Genomic DNA, 24,297 nt, shown 5'->3' with positions numbered 1-24,297 from the left:
ACGCTGACCTAGAAATAGTTCAAGTCTAACATATAAAACTTGTTACACTTCAGTTGAAAATGAAATTGCATTTTTTTTTCTCATATACTTGCACGTCTGTTTACTGTGAACGGATATATGGCATTTTTCATATAAAAATAATAAAAAAAAATATTATTATTATCATTTTTTGCACTTGTAGTCGCTGGCCTCCCCCGCCGCACCCGCTTAAAAAAATTTTTTCATTCATCTATTCTTTTTCTTATGTCTTTAAATGGCACAAAGCTACATAAATTTTACAGTAAGTGAATTCCAGGAAAAAGGAGACATGATACCTGAATTTCGAAAATTAATATTCTATCACTTGCCACATACCATTCTCTTCAGAAATAAATGAATTTCTTGAATCTTAGCCTGTTTTCCCCCCATAGTTTGCTGACTTTCAGAAAATCAAGGGGAAAATCAAGTTTTCTCTTTGTGTTTTTACTGAGCAAAAAATCTCTTTTTTGTTACATATTGTAATTTCAATACACTTGTTATCAGAATGTAATATTTAGGTTAACTTTTATCTTTTGAATGTCTGGTTAAACTTTCTGTTAAGTAATTTAAAATTTCTTTATGTTTCAACCATGAAATGGGTCTATTTCTAAGGTGACAATTTGATGTCTTTCCATTACCAAAATATTACATCTCAGTTAGTTCACCATGAACCTAATGGGTATAGAAACTAATGTTTTTTATGCAAAGCAGAATTATTTCCCTTGTCAATGAGGCATAGTTATAATTTTAATAGCTATATAATTTATATGTTTTTTAATGTAACGGAAGGACAAAAACATACGGTAACGGAAAGAAATTTATCTATAAACTGACATAGGGTAAAATTTTAGAATGCTAGTCGAAAACAAACTATTGTTTAAAGTTAGTAGTCACATTTAAAGCATATATAAGTAATATTCGCGCAAAAAATATGTGTATTTTCATTTAAAAAAAAACTTTTTATTTATTTATTTTTTTAATGTTTTGTGATTTTATTTCTTCTATTGTATGTGATTAAAATCATGAAAACTGCACTTAAAAGTTCCTGAACATGTAAAAATCATTTTGGTATGACACGTTTGTGATTTGACAAGCCAATTTAAGCAGAAACAATTACTTTAAAAAAAATGATATTTATATTGGAACAATACAATATTGAAACTACTTTCAGATTTGTTGCCACAAGTCACGGGAAAGAACGTTTAGAGCATTGGTTTAACCGTTAAACTTACTGCTCAAAGATCAGTAAATTCAACGATCAATTTTCAAAAAGATGGAGTAATTCATTCAATTCATTCTTATCCTGACACACAAAATGTGCACTATTTGAACCCTGTAACTAGTTATGTTGTTGAATAAAGTGAGTATTTCAATAAATCGAGGGAGATTTAACTTCAAAGTCAACAGACTGACAGTTATAAATATAAATAATATTAAAAAGAAGTTACAGCTGAATCAAAAACAGAAAATCGTGAGAATAAGCCAAGGATTCATAGCATTTGGATAAGTTTTGTTAGTTGAATGGAAGGGAAAGAAATTAAAAAAGAGCAATGTTGAACAGGTACTTCATACGGATTCTGATAGAATTACTGAATATTTCAAGAATTCAGAAATGTAACAGATGGCTCAGGTATTAGATGTCATTGTTTCAGGCTGCTGTATTAGCTGAATAAATGTCTGTAAGTTGAATTTACCAAGTTAAATTGTTTTCGACTTATTGTCCTTCCGTTACTGTCCTTCCTTTACCCTTAACAAATACATAACTTATATGCTTAGAATAATTATTTTTTAAAACTAGAGGTGAAATTGTAATGATTGAACACTCATGTATGTAATTTTTATAAGATTTTCCCATTTATAGTTTGGCTGAACTTTTGGGGAGAACATGATTGCGTGAAAATCATGTCGCAAAAATGTCCTTCCATTACCGCTTTTTAAATTTCATTTTTAAAAAAAAGTTACTGGCAAAGCATTCCGGACTTTGGCTTTTTTAGCAACTTACTATAATGTGGATAAAAGTCCATGCATCATTTTTTGAACAAATATATATTTTGATATGCTCACAGACAGAAATACATCAATTTTTTGTTCAAACTGTCCTTCCGTTGCCGCTAGAATTCACCAGTAACCATTGATATTCATTTAAATAAAAATATAATATTTAAAATCAATAAAGTTTCAAATATGATGCACAATTACACCGTCCAAAATATTTACAGTAAAAAAAAAACGGACGAAACGGCAATGTGGCACATTTGTTTGAAGCATTTTACTCGTATTATACATTACACTCTGTGAATCTACTTTAGACTAGTTCACTCACGTATGCGTGTTGTGTTCAATTTTCTTTTTGCACTATTCAAGAAACTTTTAGTTCAAATGCGGTTGTGAGAAGCACTAATGAAATATGATACAATTTTTTCGGAAACGTTTTGGCGGAGGATTTTAAGAGCATGATAAAATGGTATTAATTTTTATTGGTATATTTATCTTCTAGAAACCTGCTGGACCCACGTCAATGTCCCGTCGTTTTGTTATCACCACTTAATGGTTCTCCCATCTACTACCTCTTTATCATCATGATCAGATTCCTATAAGGAAGTCTTCTAGTCTATCAAAAACATTGATAAGTTTACATTTCAAGTTGAATTTAGCTTATGTTTGTTCATTCCATTTCGAATAGGACTGAACCAATTCGAGCAATGCAAAAAGGAAATAATTATTAAGAATTTGAAAGAAGAAATAGGTGGCATACAGCTATGTACGAATATCTTTTACAGTAGATATTTCTTCTCTAAAATGTTTAGTTTAACTTTATTGGCTGCTTTAGAATAAACATAAACATGAAGATATAAAAATCAAGTTCTGTTCTTGAGTGTTGCAATCAAGAAATCATGTAGGGGAAGCTGCTGTACCCAAGGACAAAATTTACTTTTCAATTTTTGCTGATCTCTGGGAATGGATAATCGATCGGAAAAAAATTCTGCCAGAATTTACAACTTATCATCTAATTTGGCAATTTTTGTCAGGTGAAAATACTGAATACATTTTCAAAAGCCATTTTATATTGAAATACTTCAAACATCCATTGAAAATAACATTAAATAAAATCTCCAACAGAAATTTTAAACTTTGAAATTTTCAAAGTTTAAAATTTCTGTTGAATGAACCGAAGGTTTTTTCCCCTTTTTTTTTTAATTTTCTTAATCTTTAACATCAGTGAACTCTTTAAAAAAGTTATTAGTCTTAAGAGGGTTAATGATGCTATGAATAATTAATATGTTTTTGAACAAAAAAAATAACTAGTTTCATGATAGTATGACTCTTTATGTATCTACATAATAACTTCAATTTATATGCAAATTGAAACCTTTAACCGAAATTAACCCACTACAAAAAAAAACTCAGTTTAGATTAAACAAACAAAAATCTAGAAAAGTTGACTTCAAATGAAAACAGGTAGGATTGACGGCCTGTTAGATGTTACAACAGGTGGGGGTTACTTCAACACTATAACTTCAAGCCCTACTTCTAATTCATCATCATTGTTGAAAGCAAATTTTGGATGTTGATGACAAGGCATTATTTTGAGGTACTTCACATTGTAAGAAGACTCATGTGTGACCCACGGAGACTAAAAATTGCTGTCCATGGGTACACATGGTTGTGTGTCCTTGGGTACAAAGGTATGCCATTTTGGTTTCGCAAGGCAGTCACATCGACAAGACAACAGTTTTACAACATTAAAAACTAGAAACAAAACCTTCAAAATATAGGAAATCATGATACCTACAACAAAAATGAATAATACAATCCACGACGGACGAAAAAAAAAAGAAATTTCTCTTTTTTTTTTACTTAGACCCTACTAAAACCAAAAAAATGTGATAGAATCTTAAATGTTCGTTTGATGGCGTTGAAACTTCCTGGGGTACTGGAGAGAGCTGTGACACACACGTTGAACCCCAATTAGGATCTCTCTCGACGATACCCGGAATTTCCTGAGCAACGTCCATAGGTACAACCGTCCGTGGGTACAGCATCTTCCTCTACTTATTTTATTTCAGACTTTTTAGTGCGGACTAAGCTTATAGAATTTAAAAACTTCCCTTTAAAATTAAAAAACATTTTTATATATTTTAAGTTTATTTAATTTTAATCTAGATGAACATAACGCTCTTGTTTTCCTACTTAAGTTCTTAACCAAGCTCTACATTTAGGAGGGTCAGGACAAAGTATTTGCCCCCTGGCTTTGAGAAATTAATGCATTTTTATATATGTGGGAGTGGTTTTTGTTAGTTTCCGACTTAATATAAATTGAGCGCATAACCTTCGACCCCCCCCCTCCCCGGAAAAATATTAAATGTCGGGTCGTACCCTAACGATAATAATAATAATAATAAATACTATAATAATAGTAAATATAATAATAGTAATAATAATAATAGCAAATATAATAATAATAATAGCAAATATAATGATAATAATAATAATTCTATAATAATAACAAATATAATAATAATAACAATAATAATAATTAAAATAATAATAATAACAACAATAGTAATAACGATAAGAATAATAATAACAATTTATATAATAATAATAACAAAATTAATAAGGATTTTGATTACAACAACTGAGACATTTTTGAACAATGAAAAGGCGAAAGTTTCATTGTTCCCAATACCCAATAACAAAACAATTCATTCGTGAGGTGGACAGCAATGGTTGCCGCGGACCATAGTTCAGTGTTTACATTTTTTTTTTCCACCCTCAGAAAGAAAAGCGGAGCAATAACACATTTCAATCACGACCTTTCAGAGAGAGTGGGTGTGCAGACGTCACGGGACCTCGTCTTTTGGCCCAAAGATGGCCATAAAGTGAGAGGCGACGGATGCCACTCATCCCCGACCTTCGCCACATTTTTCCCCCCTTGCCAACAGGGTCTCCCAAAGAAACAAACATAAAACTGCAAGAAAGGGCGTTTTTCTAGATTACTAATCGCTAAGAAACTTTGATTTTTCTCGTTCGAAACGTTCTATTTCTTTCTCAGACCAGCCCCCGCTGAAAAAATTACTTCGTTCAATATCGTACCATATGTGGTCCTATAGAGGAAATAGTGAAACCGTATTACACTTTCTTGATTAGGAATAAGAATTTTTTGGTTATAATTGGATGAATATTTCTTAAAGTTGTACAAATAAACCAACAACTCTTTCTTTGCTACCTTAAAATGCCCAAAGGCGCCAAGCAAGTCTTTTGGCCTAGTAGAGAGAGGAGGGGGAGACTGGATTTTAGAAACATAATGATATATGGCATTTTCGTACCTACTTTCTGTTCTTTCCCCATAAGATTCATTGAACAAAAACTCTTGCCAATGGGGAGAGCAAGGGGTGGGCCTGAATTTGTTGTCCCTATAGACCACAGAGGAGGTAAAAGAAAAAGAAAGGAAAGAAAAAAAAGGAGTCTGGTTTTACGGCACTTCATTTTAAAGTTTTCCAGGAGGAGTGGCGAAAGTTATATGCTAAATGCATATTACAGCCAAAAAACAACAAAATGCTTACACAAATATTACATGTTTCTGAGTTCCAGAAGAGAGCAATAGAGTTCTCCCCCCCGTTCACCCAAATGGAGGATAATTCGTTTCCGCTATTACTAGTTTCAGTGATAAAATTAGAAATCAGTCCGTTTCATTCAATCAAACTTTGATTAAATTAATGATGGTAATGCTCAAGAAACTTCATGCTAAAAAATGAAAAAAGCGTCACATAAAACGAATTATTTTTTCATATAATGACATGCACAAAAATATGATTTGAACAAAAAAAAAAAAACGCGTGCTAATATTTTATATAAAGCAAATAACACGCAAAAAAATCGAAACAAAACGCGTTGAACAAAATTCTACGCTTAAAATTTGTTAGTCATTAAAAAAATATTTAAAAAAATTTATCCGATACAAGAACGTTTTCCCACTATCATTCATCAATACCATACAAACATCAAAACTGTTGTTTACAAGGAGCCATTCCGACATTTCATCATCATTTTTACCAAAAAATTTAAGTTTTAAACCCTTCGTATATTTTAACCCCTAAACCTGTCAACAAATTTGAGCAACCAAAAATAACTTTCTTAAGGAACTAGTTTTCACCTACCAAAATTTATTTCGCATCTACCGTGTTCTTAGTTGCATTTTCTTAAAATTGGTCTGATTTTTCTTAAATTGATTTCGATTGTTATTGTTTTTGATTGATTATTTAATTTTTTTTCTTTTTTTTTTCTTTTGCTGTGACTAAGTTTTGTTTTGATAGGTTTTTTGTTTGGGGCAATTTTCGGTTAACTGATTTTACTGCCTGATTTTAAAACAATTAAGAATTTTTTATTGTTTTCAATCTATTGAATTCAAACTTCCTGTGTTCCGACGATTTTTCATTGATTTTTTTTTAATTTCACAATATTCACAATATAGTCGAGTTTTGAAAACAAAACATTTGATAATTCAAATGAATCCAGAAAACTCGGCCACATTTTAGTCCACACTAGGTCGAGTTTTTGAACCTCTACTGTACGTATTATATATGTATAATGAACCAGTTCAATATTAAGATATTTTAAATATTGCTTTTTTGAGAAAAGCGCACTTGAACATTCATTCTTTGCGCTATAAATCCGGAAATGCGACAAGGAGAACAAAGTTAAAGTGTGAACAAATTAAGTATAACCTATCTGAAAATGGAACTAGATAAAGCATAAACCACTCTAAACGTTTTTATAGACATTTTAAAATCACTTTTTTTAGATGTCTTAATGTTGAGATATGTAGTAAGCAGTCGCTAAGTTAGGTCAAAGACAGAACTACAAAAAATACAACATCCAGGTTTTAACATTATAACATACAATCATAATGTTACTGATAATGACATGTATCATAACCGAGCTGTTGGTATTTTGTCTGTAGTTTTAATATTGGGCCAGAGCAGCAATGTGTGTGTGTGCAGTAAAAAATCAAGAATGCCATTCATAATTTAATTAAATAACACTTTAAATATTGCAATCATACTCGTAAGACATCGTAAGACATCGTTATTTTGACAACCTTGATTTTTAATGAAATTACAGCACCAGGTTTCAAACCGCACGATCTGATCGGTAACATATGGCTTGATCTTCCGAAGCTGAACGTATGAAATCGGTATATTTGCTTATTCTTGAAAACACGGCTGGGCCGAAAAATGATCCACAAGGCATAAGACTGTTTACATAGGAGGCAAGACCAACTTGCACAGGTTCCCCTGTAGCATTGTAAACCAAAGGTCCTCCAGAATCTCCCTATTAAAACACAACAATGAAATATTAAGAACACTATTCAGACAAATCTTTTGACGAAAATTTCATTTTGAGTGTTCATAAACTGACTTCTGAAGAACTGTATTAATAAACTGTAATGGCACAACAGGTGTATATTTGGCATCTACCGTTAATTTATTAACGGTAGATGCCAAACTACCATTAACTTGCATTAACATTGCTAATTAACTTGCTAAATTAATTAACTTGCTAAAATTAATTTGTATTCTACACATTTGTATTTTTCAAAAATATATTATTACCTACAGTTAACGGACAGTTATAATTTATTACTATTAACTGTGATTTATTAATATTCAACAATTTAAACTTTTAATGAACAATTGATAAACATAAAGAATTTAAAAAAATGATAAACCCTAGTTAGGCAAAAAAAAATTTAAGGGGTCACAGTACCTTTAATTTTTTTTTTTTTTAATTTAAGTAAATTTTATATTTCTTTGAAATCATAACATGTATACTTATTTCGAAATCAATAATTTATTTCCAAAATTTAAAAATATTGCCCACTTTTTTTAAAATTTTAAAGAATTGAGAAAATTTTCAATTTTTTAAAATCCCTAAGACTTTTTTTATTTTTGCACTAATTAAAAAAAATGTTTTTTGCTAAACGATCATTATAATCATCTCTAAAAATCTGTTGCATTCATTTGCTTATGAGTTTATTAGAAAATTTTCTGTGATTAATTATGTAAAAAATCAAAGTTTTTTTTTTTACAAAAAAATTGGTTTTTAAAGGTTTTTTAACATTCTCTAAACATTTGAGTAATTTATAAAATGCTTATCCAATGCACAGTTTTGTCAAATATGTTATCCCAATTGCAAAAAGTATTACTTTAAAGCTGTATCTTTAATAGAAAAATATCCTTAGGGATTCTAATAACATGAAAACACAAAAAAAAAAAAACATCATCGAGAAAAAGCAATTTAAAGTTTTTCTTTTGCATAAGAACATGGCCTAAAACCACTCATAACTTTTTAAATATTTGAACAAAAGCAATGAAACTTTCCTCCTGTGTTCAGAATAGTTTTTAATTTTGAAATAAGCAATAAATTTTTTTTTGATCGTTTCATCATTTTTGAGGTACCCTTAACTTGTGACCCCCTACCCGACTATCTCCGATTTGGAGGATATTTCATATGAGTGTAGACAATAGGCATCCCTTTACAACTAACAATGTACATGAATGTACTGTTGATGATCATATAGTTGAAGTTAAATTAGAAAGTATTGAGAAGTTGGTTACAGTAACAAAATGCCTGCAGATATATCGAACCGTAAAAAAAAAAACAATTTTTTTTTCCGGATTAGTTCCGGTTTTCATTCCGACCGAAATAGCGGTTTTTTCCGGATTTGCAATCCTTTACTCTTCTACTAGGAAATCCCTTTTCTTACTAAGCTTAAAGTTCTAAGCTAAGCCTAGCGTTCCCTAATGGCTTTCTAATTGCGGTGGACATTTTTTGATGATAGTGAATTATCGAGTAAGATTTGAACCTATTTGTTATAGTTCTTACCTTACAAATTCCTCCAGTTCCATGCCCATGTGCACACAGGGTATGTGAATTGATTGTCCATGACGAAAGAGCACATTGTGTTTTTGGAACCACTCTTTGCTCTGTATACTGAAGAATTTCCATGGAAGCTAGAAAAAAAAAACAGAAAAACATTTCTTCTAATTACTAAGAAAGTTTACTGGGGAAACAGCAAATGTAAATATAATCTGCTGTCTTTGCTCAGTATATAAATAAATTTAAAAAAAAATTTACGTTTCACCCACACTTTTAGGGAAATTTTTATTTTACTGCTGCTAGCAATATGGTTTGTTATTTTAGTTGATTTTCGTTTTTAAATCAAAACTGATAATTTACTGTGAGTTTATTTTTACTAGCATTGAAGTAAGTAATGATATCAAGGAAAACGATATGTTATTTCAAAAAAAAAATAAAAATAAAGAAAAAATAAGAATTGAAATGAAAAAATCATGAGCTCATCGAACTCTAGTTTTGTAAACAATAATAGTAGTGACATTCACAAATTTTGATTCGGTCATTTTAACGAAAGTGCTATTGCTCAGGTACTTCTCAAGTTTTATTCTTTAGTGTAAAGGCAACACAATTTCCTAAACTCTACAACAGGGATTCCCAAAGTTTTCCGATTTGCTACATCCTTTGTAGAGTTGGAATTTTCTCTCGGGATCCTAGTCTGTCTTTATTACATATGGATGTATTGAAACCATGGACACTTCGCGGCACTCCTCGCCTCTCCTTTCGGCACCGCAGGGTGCGACGGCACCCACTTTGGGAGCTACAAAATTAGGTGAAACTTTTTATCCTCGCAATTTTGCTTCAGCTTTGAGATTTTTCTAAGTCGCAATTATTTAATTGAATTACAAAGAAATCTAAATATGAAAATCAAGTCCTTTTTTTTCTAAATTTTCTCGAAGTATGCTAAATAAGTGCTTTCTTGTAAGAAAATGTCTCTCTACTAAAAGGAGGAATAACAAACTGATAATACTAAAAAGAAGAAGAATAAACTGGTAATACGCAGTTGCACATTCTCAAATAGCTGACTAGTTGCATTATTCCTACGAGGAAGAGATATAGCATTCAAAATAAAGTTTCATTCGCGTCTACTTCTCACACAAAAACAACTTTCCGTGAGAAAATTTTGGATTTATTAATTCTCATGTAAATAATCAATAATCCTGAACTGGGTTCCAAAATCGTTCCTAAGCTTCTAATAATACTGCATTTCCTAGTTGAGTATAAATGATGGCAAGTTTTCAACTATACTTGGGGCAAGGCTCACTTGCTAGCGAACATAATGGGGAGATCAGGCTCTTTGCAGATATCACATCTTCACAACGCTGCCAAGTTAGCTTCGCAACAACTATAGATGGTGATCTGCGTGTACCTTTTCCACACAGAATGCCAGGATTTCTTTAAAATTATAGTTGAGGCAAGCCTAACATGGCAGCGTGCAAAATAGAGTGATTAGGATCTGTGTAGTCTTCATAGCTTTCAAGTTAGCTTTGTCCCAACTATACATGGTGATCTGCAATTATCTTCCCCGCAAAAATACCTTGTATTTCAATAAAACTATACTTGGGCTAAACTAACCTGACAGCGAATAAAATAAGTGTGATTCGGATTTGCTTAGCCTTCACAATGCTGCCAAACTAGCTTTGCCCCAGTTATAAATGGTGATCTGCTCTTCATCGCACAGAATACCTTGGATTTCTTTAAAACATTAGTTGTGGTAATAAAAACCGAACATGACAGTTTACATATTAAATCGTGAATATAATCTGCGTAGCCTTCACAATCCTGCCAAGTTAGCTTTGTCCCACTATAGATGCTAAACTGCAAATATCTTCCCCGCGTAAGATACCTTAGATTTCTTTGAAGCTATAGTTGGGCAAATCTAACCTGACAGCGTGCATATTAGTGTGATTAGGATCAGCTTAGCCTTCACAATGCTGCCAAGTACGCTTTGCCTTAACTACAGATTGGCGTCACCATCAGCGATTCTTCGCTGCAAAACACTCCCTAAGTTAAATTTAGTCAACAGTGCAGCATAGCAAGTAACAAAGTCAACAGAATGCTTGGGTTTATCAATAGATCTATTTCAAATAAATCCAAGAAGGTTCTTCTGTCTTTATATAGGAGTTTAGTAAGACCCCATTTGGAGTATGCTGTGCAGTTTTGGTCGCCTTATCTGAAGAAAGATACTTGTGTATTAGAGCGGGTTCAAAGAAGGGTAACTAGACTAGTAAGGGGACTTTCAGATTTAGATTATGATACCAGACTTAATAGGCTTAATGTGTATAGCCTGGAGCAAAGGAGGATCAGAGGGAACATGATTCAGTTGTTTAAATTTATCAAAATGAATGATGTTAATGGAGTAAAGTTTTGCACCGAAAGCAGGACGAGGGGTCATTGTTTTAAGCTATTCATATCTCAGGCTAACCTGGAAATAAGGAAAAACTACTACTTAAGTAGGGTTTTGGGTACTTGGAACAGCGTACCGGAAGAGGTGGTAATGAGCAAGGGGGTGGATAGCTTTAAGAAGGCCATTAATCTTCATTGTGGACTAATAACTTGAGTAGGACCAGCCTAGCTGGGCTAAGAGCCTGTTGCTGTCGTCACATTTGTATTTGTATTGAGTGTGTATTTGTATTGAATTTGTAATTGTATTAACAGTTCTTATTCGCACTTACTTCGATTTCCTCCAGATGCTCCCCATCCCATGGAAGTGACTTTCTTCCTAATTATATTTGGAAATTCCTCCCCGGCTAAGCATATGGGTTGAATCTTTTCTTGTTCAGGGATTTCTCCATTAATCTTAAGGAGCGCCACATCGTGGTCGAGATTGTCATAGTCCGGATGAACGATGATTTTTTTAAACCTGATGTGGTTCGATGAACTCCGGTTCACACTTCCAACTGCACCGAAGAAATCTTCTGGTGATTCAGGGATGCCGTTACTAAGAAACAAAACGTCATTTGAAATTATGAATTGAATTTATCAATACAGTCAACTCTCGATAACTAGTACTCCCAAGAAACCGGCTAAAACGACCCAGTTATTGGTAGTTCGAGTTATGGGAAGTTTCCACAACAGTTTCAAGAGTTTGGACCCGATGAAAACTTCGAGATAAACGAATACAGTAAAACCTGTAAAGTTGACCACCCTTGTAAGTTGACCGCTATTTTCAGGCACAGAAACAGATCTATATCGAATATTTCATTCTCTATAAGTTGACCACCTGTTTAAGTTAACCGCAACAATTAGTGCACCGCAAGTGGTCAACTTACACAGGTTTCACTGTATTCGAGTTTTAAGCTTCAAGTTATCGAGATTAGACTGTATTAGGTTCTTTCAGTAAAAATAATGCTCTGTCTGACCAACCAAAGATGAGATGGAAAAGCTAACATCCGGTTTACAGGCCGAAATGAACGCATCTAATAGTTTTCAGGGATGCCGCCACTCGCAGATGTATGTTAACCTCTAAATTGAAGCGGAGTCACACTGAAATGAACGATACACGTCCATCAAATTTTTACTTTTCCCCTTCATTCAGATATAATGGTCTTAACTAGACGTTAGCCTATTCTATAGAAACCTATAAAATCCCAATTTTGGCACATACGAGATTGCTATAAGCTGTATAAAGTTTAAATAGGTTTTAGCTTTATAATATATAAGTCAAAATAATTATAGTTTTTAGATATAAAAAAATTATAAAATATAAGTTTCTTATAACCCTTTCAAAACAAAAACGCAGCGACTTTGAAAAGGACTGTTGAAGAAACATAAAAAGTTTTATTATACTTTTCTGTTTTTTTTTTAGAAATATACACTTGTTAAAAAACATTTTAAATTTATTTTTATGTTGATAAACAATGGATTTACTTCATTATTAAACTTTTATTTTTAAAATCTGAAATATTCGTTTATTGTTTTAGCTGAAAATTTTGAAAGGAATGGTATAAGATTCTGGACTCAGTAGATGCTAATTGCGTAATATTTAAATCAGTGAAACTCACTGCAAATGTGTAGATTAAGTGCTGTTATAAGGAGGATATTGACCATTAAATAAGGATTAATTATATTAAATTTGAGTAAAACTGAAAGACTTTCGGCACTTTGGTCAAAATAATGTTGTTTGCTTATGAGAGCTTTTAGTTTTTAGTAAGCGAAACAAAGATTAAAAGTATAGTCTGCTAATATAGCTCACGCTATAACATATTCTGAGTTGACTCTCAAGCTAATAATATACACTTGTTTTAAATTAAAAATACATTTAGTTTAAGTTTTCAGAAATTTGTATTTTTAACAATCACGTTGTGAGCGAATATTAGAAATGCTCAAACAGATCAAGAAGATTCGAGTTTTGTTCGGAAAAGCACAAAAATACTCACAATACAACACAGTGCGCAGATGTCAAAACCGTGTTATTTGAAAGGAGGGTACCACCACAAACAAATTTATTTTTGAAATGCAAAGCAACCTGTAAAACAAGTAAACTAATTTAGCTGCGTTAATATTTTCAATCAAATATTTTAAATCAGCATCAAATAGTAATCATCGTGCGAAATAACTTAAAAGTCTTGGTTTCATTTAATGAACGGTAACGGAAAGGTATGCATACAAAATAATTACTGATACGAGGTGAACGAAACATTAAGAATGAGATATAATGGGGTTGTTTCCGAAATTTTAAAAGTATTTTTTTCTGAAAGAGCATGCTTAAAAATATTGGACTTTACCATTTTTAAATAATTTGAAAAAGTTTTTAATTTTTTAACAATAATTTTAATCGGTGCGCAGACTGAAATTCATTTTTTACGCTTCTGCACATAACATCACAAGTGATGAAATGCCATTCACTGATGCCATTAGCGCATAGTGCAAATTATCATAACCTGGCAACGCGGTTGATAGAAAGCCTAAACACTGAGGCAGCAATGGAGTAGCGCGCCAAAGATCACTTATGGCGCCATAAAGATCACGTTTTTTTTTTTCCAAAATCGGACATTTAAAAAAATTAAATAAAAAATAACTGCTGGAGAAATAAAAAAAATTCTGGTTGTATGTTATTGTTATTATTTTTTTTTTTTTTTTTTTTTGCTTATTCTATCAATTTCAGTGATTACAAGTAGTACTTTTGACTGAAGGAAACAAACCCAAAAAAGATCACCTTTAAATTATCATGCCATTTTGATTTTGATGCACAGTGGAATCTCGACTTACGTGAGGGATGCGCTCCAAGATCCCACGGGTAAGTCGAAATTACGCGTATGGTAAAGGGTATGCATACGACTTTTTAATAAACATGCAATATTATTTTAGGTACTTGTAAATATTGTAAACAACCCGTCAAACTATCTTAAACCATTCCTTACAAAAACCGTCGAATGGAGTGGCTTTATGCTTGGAGTGAGATTGTTTCACATCATATGTGCCAATACCAAAACAAAGAGCTTGAATTAAGCTAGTCGGAAGGAAAAGCTGAGTACAGCACATTTCAAACCTCTGATTTGTTATAAAACTGCATCCTACCTCTTATAGTTACGCTACAATTTATGTGGCACAATCTAAAATCTAACCCCTGCTGTCACAAAGTCACCCAATATTACAGGGCTTTTTTTTACATCTTCAAGTATTAATTTACAATCTATTGTTACAAAAAAAAGCGTTATTCAGCATAAAATAGTGTTACGTTACACAAAATCAATGATAGAGAGAAACATAAAAGTGCAGTACTGTACATTACATCAGGCAATAATAAGAATGAAATGCAGCACTATGATACTACTGTACAATAGAAAAAGTAATAGTTATTATAACTAAAAAAATGAAGATGAGTGTTTTTGGTGTTGTGCAGCTGATCAGATCATTATCTCTGCTCTTCTTCATATCGATCGAGGATCTTCACCTTTTTTCCTTGATTGTAAGAAACTTTCTCTTCCTTAGCTTTAAGTAGCAAATAAGTTTTTACACTTAGAAGGGAAAAAATGAATGGAATTACGGAATGATTATTCGTACTCACTAACAAAGGAAGGTTATGACGTACAGTGTGGTACGAAGGTTATGACGTACCTTCAGGAGCGACTCTAGTTGTTTTGCCGCCCCAGGCTATGTTGACAAGTGCCGCCCCACGTCTTAAAAATATATATTATTTTTTTATTTTCTTTAAATCATCAAGCATACTCTCACGTATTGCTGCAATTTAACCCGCAAAGAAAAGAATTAAGGGACAAATTTAGGTTTTTCGTTTTTTTCTTCTATTTTTTTGCCTTCTTACGTTTTGCCTTCATCAAATGTGCCGCCCCTAAAATCTGTCGCCCTAGGCAGGCGGTGACCCAGTTAACCTACCTCAGGAGCCAGACTAGCGATTCTTTCGCCTTCAGTATGTTAAATGGGTAAAAGTACATTCACGTAGCCAATATTCAGAAGCCAATACTAAAGCCCCGCGCATTGCTTCAAAAGAATTTCGCGTTTTTTTGCGAGGAATACGTACAGACTCCGAGATGCGTAAATTGTGAAAGACTCGCGTTATATCCATTTCGCGTAAGTTTAATCGCGTTGTAGCGAGAGTCCACTGAAATTCGTGAGGATTTTAAATAGATACTAAAAAAAATCAAGAGAAGACGAGTACTTCACCATGTAAGGAAACATTCCATCTGAAGCATCTTGGCCCTTCACAATTCGTGCGAAAGAATGGTTTTTGTGAGTATCTGCATCTGTAAAAGACATTGTTAAAATTATGTTATGATACTTAATATCGCGTTTTACCAAGCTACAATTGCAGCAGTTTTATAAATTTTCAGAAACGCAAACGTTTTCTACCTCATTTTTCGCAGCTAAAAAGGCAAAATTATTTAAAATTATGCGATATGGCGCAAGTAATAAAAAAGTGAGTGACGTGCAAACCAAAGATGTAGTATTGACTAAATCCCTGAATTGTAGAATAAGTAGCCACACATCCGCCATCTTGGGTCTAAACGATGCTTTCTCCCTTATCTGTTATGGTGAACAACGTGTTTTGCTTCTTGATTGTAATTTCTTATTAACTCCATATTAATCCATAATCAAGATACACATCCACAAGAAGCATCCTAATTAAGAAGCAAAACACGTTACTTCATTTCAGTAGACATAGGAAGAAAGCAGCATTTAGCCTCCTAAGTGGTGGACGTGCCGCTATGTAAAACTACCTATTCAGGGCTTTAGTATTACACAACGTGAAACCGGTTCCAGGGCAATCTGAGACCATCAAGTAAACGGGCAAGCGTCTGAAGAGCGCATGGGCGTGGCTTAGCGCATGTGCGCAAACTTTTTTTGCCGTAGCCTACGAGGATGCAAACAGCATCTTCGTCACTCATCCTCGTATTTTACGTTTTTGCCCGTTTACTTCAAGATTCGCACGTTTAATGTCGGTAAGTAGTTGCCGCTATGGAGTTGTGTATCTAGTTATACAACATCCATGGTCTCAAACCGACGATCAAATCAAATCGAAAACAGAAAAATCATGAGGATAAACATTGTATCCAAAGTTTCGGAACGACAACAAATTCGATCATGTACTTTAAATATTAACTAAATTTGACTTTCTCAATAATTTATAATCGCAATTCTACAATTTTAAACTAAAACTGAAAAAAAAAAAATCCAAAACCGATTTTTAGTTTTAGCTACTAGCAGTTTAGAAATTACGAAAAACTATTATTCGTGTTCAAGCTTTTAACTCAATCAGTTTCTCGTTCTGTGTAAATTTAACACAATAAATTTACTAATTAAAAACATACTTATATGAGAATAATTGTAACCTTAACATGCATTCCATGCTTTCTTTTATTAGGTAGAAAATTTAGAATAATTACCTGTTATTGGTGGTATAGATGTTGTTGGTTTCGCCTGTTGAGAAAAAGAGATATGCAATAATTTTGCTTGAAATTACTAAAACATTTCTCAATCTATTTACACAGCATGCAGTACCATTTTAGCTAGCATAAAACGATTCAGTTATGATAAATTTTAAACCATTTTTACGAGTAGAATTTGCAGTTATAGTTTGCAAGGGATGAGTTAAAATGAACTGTTATTACAATTAATGTAGATATTAGCCAGCTCGAAATACTGGTATTAGCCAATAGATTAATTTTCCAAACTTAAACCAGTTTTTTGCTTTTGAATTTTTGAAGCAAAACTTAAAATTTTGAAAACCCTTTATCTTACATTCAAACAGTTTTTAAAAACACCATCCAATTAACGACGCTCGTTAATGGATATTAAGCTATTATAAGGCCAGTGTACGAGCCGAAAGCAAAAATACGAGCTTCTGTTGATTAAGTTCAGCCCGAGAATTATGATTTGTTAATTAGACCTGTTGCGTAGGATTTCTGCTACGATCGCATTTTTCACAAAATGCGAAAAGATCTGGATAACGAAAATGAAGCAAAGCATCTTCGTTTTTTTTTTTTTTGGATGAAATATATATACCGTAAACCGGGGCTACTTGAGCCTCCAGGGGCTACTTGAACCACGGAGAAAAAAGTTTAAAATCCATCCTAGTCCTATAAAACTCAATGTATACACTTAGTTGACCTTCTCCCTGACAGGTAGCAGAGTACAAGGCGGAGGCTCGTGCATGGAACAAAGTATCTGCTATTCCTGCCTTTTTCTGATTGAAACTATGAGTGCAAGTTGTCTAAACAGTTGTTTTTAGTGTCTGCAAACTTCCACATGTAAGTTCAAGGAAACATCTGATATCATCAAGGTAAAGTTGGTTTTATGTTTGCATTCTATTTCTTAATAAAATAACAGTGTTTTATGTATATAGCTATAAAGTTCACACGGTAACTAAAATAGGTTAGTAAACGTGAACTGGTTGCCTTAAAATGGGGCTACTTGAACCCGAGTTCAAGTAGTCACCGACCATATTTCATTACTAAATTATGTTAAGTAAGGTTTGTAATCTTTTAAATAAAGAGGTTAGTTTCTATTTATACACGTTTATCTGCAGATCTGGGGAAAGAAGTGACCGAAAGTGAAAGAGAACCCCTGGAAGTGAGAAATATGCGGATTAATCGGAGGGAAAATTACAATTGTGTCTAGATTCAATTAACTCCGAAGACATGTCTCAGAGAGTGGCATCAGAACCAATTTGATTTAAGTAAATCTGCTCTAAAAAGGAAATTATACGATTTCTTACAAAACAAGCCTGGTCACCCTGTAGTAATTAGTAGCGAGGAAGAGCAGACGTTAAATAGATGCCTCAATTGCCAAATCGATTAACTCCATTTCTGCTTTAATAGTGCTTTATAAATGCTTAGCATGTGAATTTATGTATTAAAGTTTTGCTTCAGTACATTTTTGACCCTGTGATGGCAGGAAATGTAACACGAGGGCCTATTTACTCCTACGAATAACACCATCTTCCTCATAACTTTTCTCTACTTTTTGTTTTATGGAGTTAGTCGATATGGCAAGTGAAGCACATAAATAATATCAGAGAAAATAAATCCACCAAAGCTATAAAAGAGAGGAGTTTTTATTCTTTCGAATGTTTAAACAATGAGCATTTCAATTGGTTTAAGCTGTAGTTTGATTATATTCCTATTTGGACCAAGTAGCCCTAATGATGGGCTAATTGAACTCAATATTTTAAATAGAATATATATATATATATATATATATATATATATATATATATATATATATATATATATATATATATATATATATATATATATATATATATATATATATATATATATATATATATATATATATATATATATATATATATATATATATATATATGGTAACAGAACATCTGAAAATAGGTAAAAACAAGGATATCAGTGCATATTAACTGTTTAATCAACAACTAAAGTATAAAACTCGCAAAAAATATGAATTTTCGGGTCCAAGTAGCCCTAGTTTACGTTACCGAGGAAAACAATTTATACAGTCAACGGAGTTAAGAGCTCTCTTCAAAAAGGGCGAAATGAAGAAAAGAAGAAGAAAGAGATATTAGAGAGAGCTTTTTACCTGTGTTCCATACTGTGATAACGTCAAAAGAAGAACGAACGGAACAAGTAACATCATTTTGAAAATGGCTTTTTTGTAAATGTATTCTTTGGATTAGTTTTATACAAACTAAGGTCAATTAAATACAGCTGTGAAACTAGTACAGGTGGGAACATAAACTTTCGTCTATTTCGCTTTTTTAAACGTAATGAGATGTATCAATTAGAATGTAGAAATTTATTACCAGTCTTGGAAACGGTCTGTTGCTGTAGAACTTTTCTACGTACACATGAGAATAATTAGTATTTAAGATTAACGATATCAGCTCGTTTTGTAGGATAAATTACTTTAAAATCACAATGAAAATACCTATAAAAGACTAAAAAATTAGAACGATGCTTCAACTTTTCAAATTAGTTTAGCTTCTAATAAACTGACTCAAGTGCAATTGATAAAAGACTTTTTAAAAAAATTATATATATAATACAGTAAAACCCCTCCTAACGGACACATCTCTTATGCGGAAATTTTTATGGGTCTTAGACATCTTATTGTTGCTCTGAGGCGACTATAAAAAGAAGCAAAATGTATTTAAGTAAAATGTATTTAAGAAATGCTTTGATTTTTTTTATTTATCTGTCTATTTACTTATCGCTTCTTTTTTTTAAATAATTTTTATGGTATGTATCTATTTAACTATTTATTTATTTATTTATTAACTTTTTTAATGAGCAATCACGAATTGCTTATTGTTTTCACTTGACCTTTGATTTACGTCCTTTCATGATGTAGGTGCTGGTTCTCCACCAGCAGCACTGACCAACGGAATCTGCTCCTCCTGGGCGGTTGTGTCCATATCCTACTCATACACAATAAATACACACACGCGTGCGCAAGCGTGTGTGTATGTATGCGTGTGTGTGTAGTGGTGTGTGTGCAGGAGCGTGTTGGGTGTAGGCGTGTGTGATTGTATGTGCAGGCGTGTGTTTATGAAGGCGTACGTGTCTAGGCATGTGTGTGGTGTGTGTAGGATATGTACACAACCGCCCAGGAGGGGGTGCGCGCACACATTCCTACTCACACATGCTCCTGCACACACTCACGTGTAAATGAAAACACGAGAAGAACATGAAAGAGAACACGAGAGAACACGTCAGTTCTCTCGCAACTTCTGGTTGTGTTGGTGAGTTTTTTGCACTGATGAAGAGGCTGCATTGTAGCCTTGAAATAGCTATATGCTCTATTTTCTCCAATATTTGTGCTTTATTTATGTTGTTTTTTTCACCTTAATCATATTGTAGCACAAAGCTTATATGGCAATTATTCATTTAAATAAATAAATACTTTTATTATTATTATTTATCTATTCAATTATTTCCGACTATAAAGTACCACTGTCGTCGTAAGTGTTAGCTTTATTTTTATTTTTGCTGCATAACTTTATCTCATCTTATACAAATGTATTTCTTGTGATTCCTTTTTTTTTTTTTTTTTGATCGATTCATTCATAGCAGAATGCGAATTTAGCTGGAAAGTTAAGATTTTAAAAACTTGTTACATTAGAACCTAATTTAAAAGTAAGAGTTTTTTTTTTTTTTTTCTTTGAGGGGGGATAGCGCTGTTATTTAGCTTGTGGGTGAGGACCTCTATTTTAAACGGAGCTATTATCCAACTCTTGTGCCAATGGTACGTAAATTATGACACGGCAGTTGGTAAAAAAGATAGATTTTTGTAAATAATGGAACATTATGAGGTCGAAGAGTGAATTTTTTGAAAATCTGACATGGGTCACATGATATGAAATAGTGTCCTTTAAAACGTGGTGCTGCCATCTTTTGGTGTACATCAAAGGTAAAACTTACAAGTTCATTTTACTAAAAATACTTTTCTAGCAAAAATTGGAATCAGCAAATCTAAAACATATCTTGTTTTATATCTCAAGCAATACGATTTTTCAAAGCATTTAGCCAATAAAATAACCTTCGAAAATTCTTTTATTTACTGTCGGAAAGCAGGTACTGACTCGGATACCAAGTTTGAAGTACATAATCAATAGAAAGTACCTCTAAAGATCCTTTTCATTTTTTCCTTTCACCGATTCTCAGACATATCCTGCTGTTGCAGTAAAGCATCAGTCATTATTATAAGTTGTTTTCTTAACTGCCGGAACTATTCCTACTCCATTTTAAAGTAAAAATGCATTGTTTATTACAAGTCTCAAAATAAGTCATACATAGATTTCCCCTCCCTGAAATTCAATAGCATTTGTAAACTTCAGTGCACACCTCCCCCCCCCCCCGCCATAAGATTTTTTTTTTCTTTAAACTTAACAAAGTTACATTTTTTCAGAGCGTGCACCCTCATACCTCTTATGCTACCGTGCGATTGTTTGTTGCTATTATTATCTTGCTACATAAACTACAATTGAGGCAGTGAGAAGCAAAGGTATGTAAGTGGAAAGTTTCAACTTTTGAGTAAAACGCGTTTAAATATAACGTCCTACGTAGACTTTCATTCAATGTTTTTCTAAATCATGCTGTACAGCAGCAGGGTAGTCCGAGGCGAGCGGGGCAATCGCCCCGGGCGCCATCATAGGTGCATCATCATAGATGCACAAAATAATCATTGCAATAATTCTCAATTTTTCCCCTAGGGTATGAAAATAGTCCTCTCTCTCCATCTCCAAAACATTCGTTTTATTTATATTCCCCCGTTCTAATTCCCACGAAATTTCTTGGAATTCTGCCCCTGCGTGCAGTGACGTAACCAGAAAAATGTTTTAGGAGGGAACATTGAAAAAACAAGTTTTTTTTTTTTTTTTTGATCTGGTAGGAAAGAGAGGGGTTTAGATGGGTCTCGGCGGAAATTTCTAGAAATTGAAGCCTTAAAAACGCGATTCAAGGCCATGTTTATTGACGTTAGGGTAAGGGAGGAAGCTCAGAGACTGTTTCCGATCGATTTTTTTTCTTTTTTTTTTTTTTTATGAATTGAAATCAATTTCTTCTCCCCCCCGCAAGTGTTCGAAATTGAAATTTCAAAAACTTTAAACAAACTTTGAAGATTTTATGAAAAGGAGGGTTTGGAGTCTCCCCCGAAGAAAAATTTTCAAAATTACGGTTCAAAAACTGAAGCAACGTCTTACCTTAGTGTGTTATACATTCAGGGGCTATTTTAAGTGTCGTTCAAAAAAAACATTGCTTGTGATATTAAAGAAATGCGGTAGGGGGGAATTTTGCCCAAATATTTTCTTTAACTCAAGTCTTAAAATGCAATTTTGTTAAATGCCATATTTTGTAATATCAAGGCCAGTAATGTTTCGAAATTAAAGCTCCAAAAACGCAATTTTGAGCGATTTTTGATGTTGTTGAGTATTTGGGGGCTTTCTCATAAAACTTACAACTATGAAAGCTGGTATTAAATTGGTACAAGTTAAACTAAAAACTCTTGAAAAGAATCATTGGATGAGTCCGGATCGAAATTAAATTTTGATGTAATTTACTTCGGGGATAAATACAATTTCTATTTATATTATTAATTATTTATTCCTGTTCCTAGTTTGGTCAGTATGAGTAACTAATTCAATTTAATTGTTATTTTTTTATCTTGTGGGATAACATTTTACTACATAAATATTTGGATTTTGATCATTTCCATTTTTCGAACTTTTTTGGATTATTAAAGTTTTATAAATATTAGAAACAAATTTATTACTCATGTTTTAATTTGTATTATGCCTAGTCGTCTGATTTTTCTGTCAGTTAATATGTAGAAAATGCAAGTACGCGTTCACATGTATGATGCACTGATATTATAACTAACTTGATTTTTCTGTTTGCATGGGGGGGGGGGGCACCAGGAAACAGTTGGTCCGGGCGCCGTTAGCTCTTCGGACGGCCCTGTACAGCAGCACCTACCAGGGCTACTAGTACTATCTCTTGTCCCAAGACAGAGGGGAGGTTTCCCTACTACTCGTGCTGGTTCTCTCCAAATTTTTAATTTTGCCACTTACATTCCTTTGCCTCAATTTACTACGAGCTTTATTGTAGAAACAGGGAAGAAGGACTGGCAATGCAAAAAATATCACAGAAAGTACGAACAAATCAATTATTTTAGAAAATTTTGTGTGAAACTTGGCAGTGTGAGGTATACGCAATAAAATAAAAAAAAAAAAAAAAATAAATAAATAAAAACAGCGAAATTAAATCATGCAGCTTAATTTGCCTTATATGTAAATAGCAATTCATGAAATTTGTGCAGAAATTTCTCTTGGTAAAAATTACTTTTTGTGTTATAATTAGAGTTAATTATAGGCGTTTCTAACACTTGTGCCAATATGCGCATTTTATTCTGCGCTTATAGCATAAAAACAAAAAAAAAAAAAAAAAAAAAAAATTCAGCAATCAAACGATTAATGTACTCAGTATATTCTAATAAAACAGCAGAGCTCGTAGTCCTTTTCAAGAAGATCGAAATTTAAAGACCTTTGAAGTTTAACTGGAAGAAATAATATGAGAGTTTTCTGAAAGGTATTTTTAAGGATCATTCTTTAATTGACCTATGATTTAGTGATAAGATAAATGTACCTCTGTGCCAGAAAAGGACACTGTAAATTTCATTACCTTTTGTACAATTTTTTGTATGTGAAGAAGAGTTTTCATGATAGAGATTTACTGAAGCAAGTTGAACGTTAAACCTAACGTAAGATTGAAACTGTCAGATATTTGAGCCAAACTTGGAGTGTCTTTTTTTCCACAAATCTCTCATTTAAAAAAATTCTTAGTTGACTGAAGCTAAACAAGGAATAATCACTGGTTTTAGTTTTTGGTGAATTTATTTTGCATTCATTTATTAGCTATTATTTTATTTAGGCAATATTTGTAATTCTATAGTTTGCAATATTGTTTTTCTTATAAACTATGGAGCAGCATCAAACTAAAAAAATCTCCCAAATTTTATAGTGTGTGTGTGGTAGCGTTTTTTTTTTTTTTTTTGCTTGTTACTTATTACTTAGTACCCAAGGGGTTCGCTGACTTCTTTCGGATTTCGGAAGGGACTCGCAAGGGGAAAAGGGTTGGGAACTGCTACTTTACAATATACAAAAAGAGAACTAGGAACAAATTTTTAACACATTTTTTACACCTTTAATCCTTCTATTTTTTTCAAAAAAGCACTTTTTGTTTATTTCTGGTTTTGAAGAAATCTGAAGGAGGAGAACGCTTCTATGACCTGTTGCAGAAGTAAATGAATTATTTGATTCATTCCTACACATAAAAGCTCAGAACTCTGAAACTGGTACAATAGTTGAGGAAGATTCATCTAAAGTAGACTTTATTTATTTACTTATTTTTTTTGGTGGTTTCCAAA

The 24,297-nt window shown here is 32.7% G+C and overlaps 1 protein-coding gene across 1 annotated transcript; it reads right to left on the bottom strand.

Moving 5' to 3' along the window:
- Nucleotides 1-7,043: 7,043 nt before the first annotated feature.
- LOC129219655 (chymotrypsin-like elastase family member 2A) lies at nt 7,044-18,976 on the bottom strand. Its single transcript, XM_054853930.1, has 7 exons — nt 18,955-18,976; nt 16,782-16,815; nt 15,562-15,641; nt 13,317-13,405; nt 11,613-11,878; nt 8,908-9,035; nt 7,044-7,353 (listed from the first exon to the last, which is right to left on the bottom strand). The coding sequence occupies exons 3-7, from the start codon at nt 15,574-15,576 to the stop codon at nt 7,153-7,155; spliced, it is 699 nt and encodes a 232-aa protein (XP_054709905.1). The 5' UTR covers nt 15,577-15,641; nt 16,782-16,815; nt 18,955-18,976; the 3' UTR covers nt 7,044-7,152.
- Between the last annotated feature and the right edge of the window lie 5,321 nt (nt 18,977-24,297).

The sequence above is a fragment of the Uloborus diversus genome, chromosome 4, assembly GCF_026930045.1.
Source record: "Uloborus diversus isolate 005 chromosome 4, Udiv.v.3.1, whole genome shotgun sequence".
In the NCBI taxonomy this organism is placed as follows: Eukaryota; Metazoa; Arthropoda; class Arachnida; order Araneae; family Uloboridae; genus Uloborus; species Uloborus diversus.
Note: the sequence above shows the minus strand (reverse complement) of the source record. Positions and strands in the feature narration are given on the sequence as shown.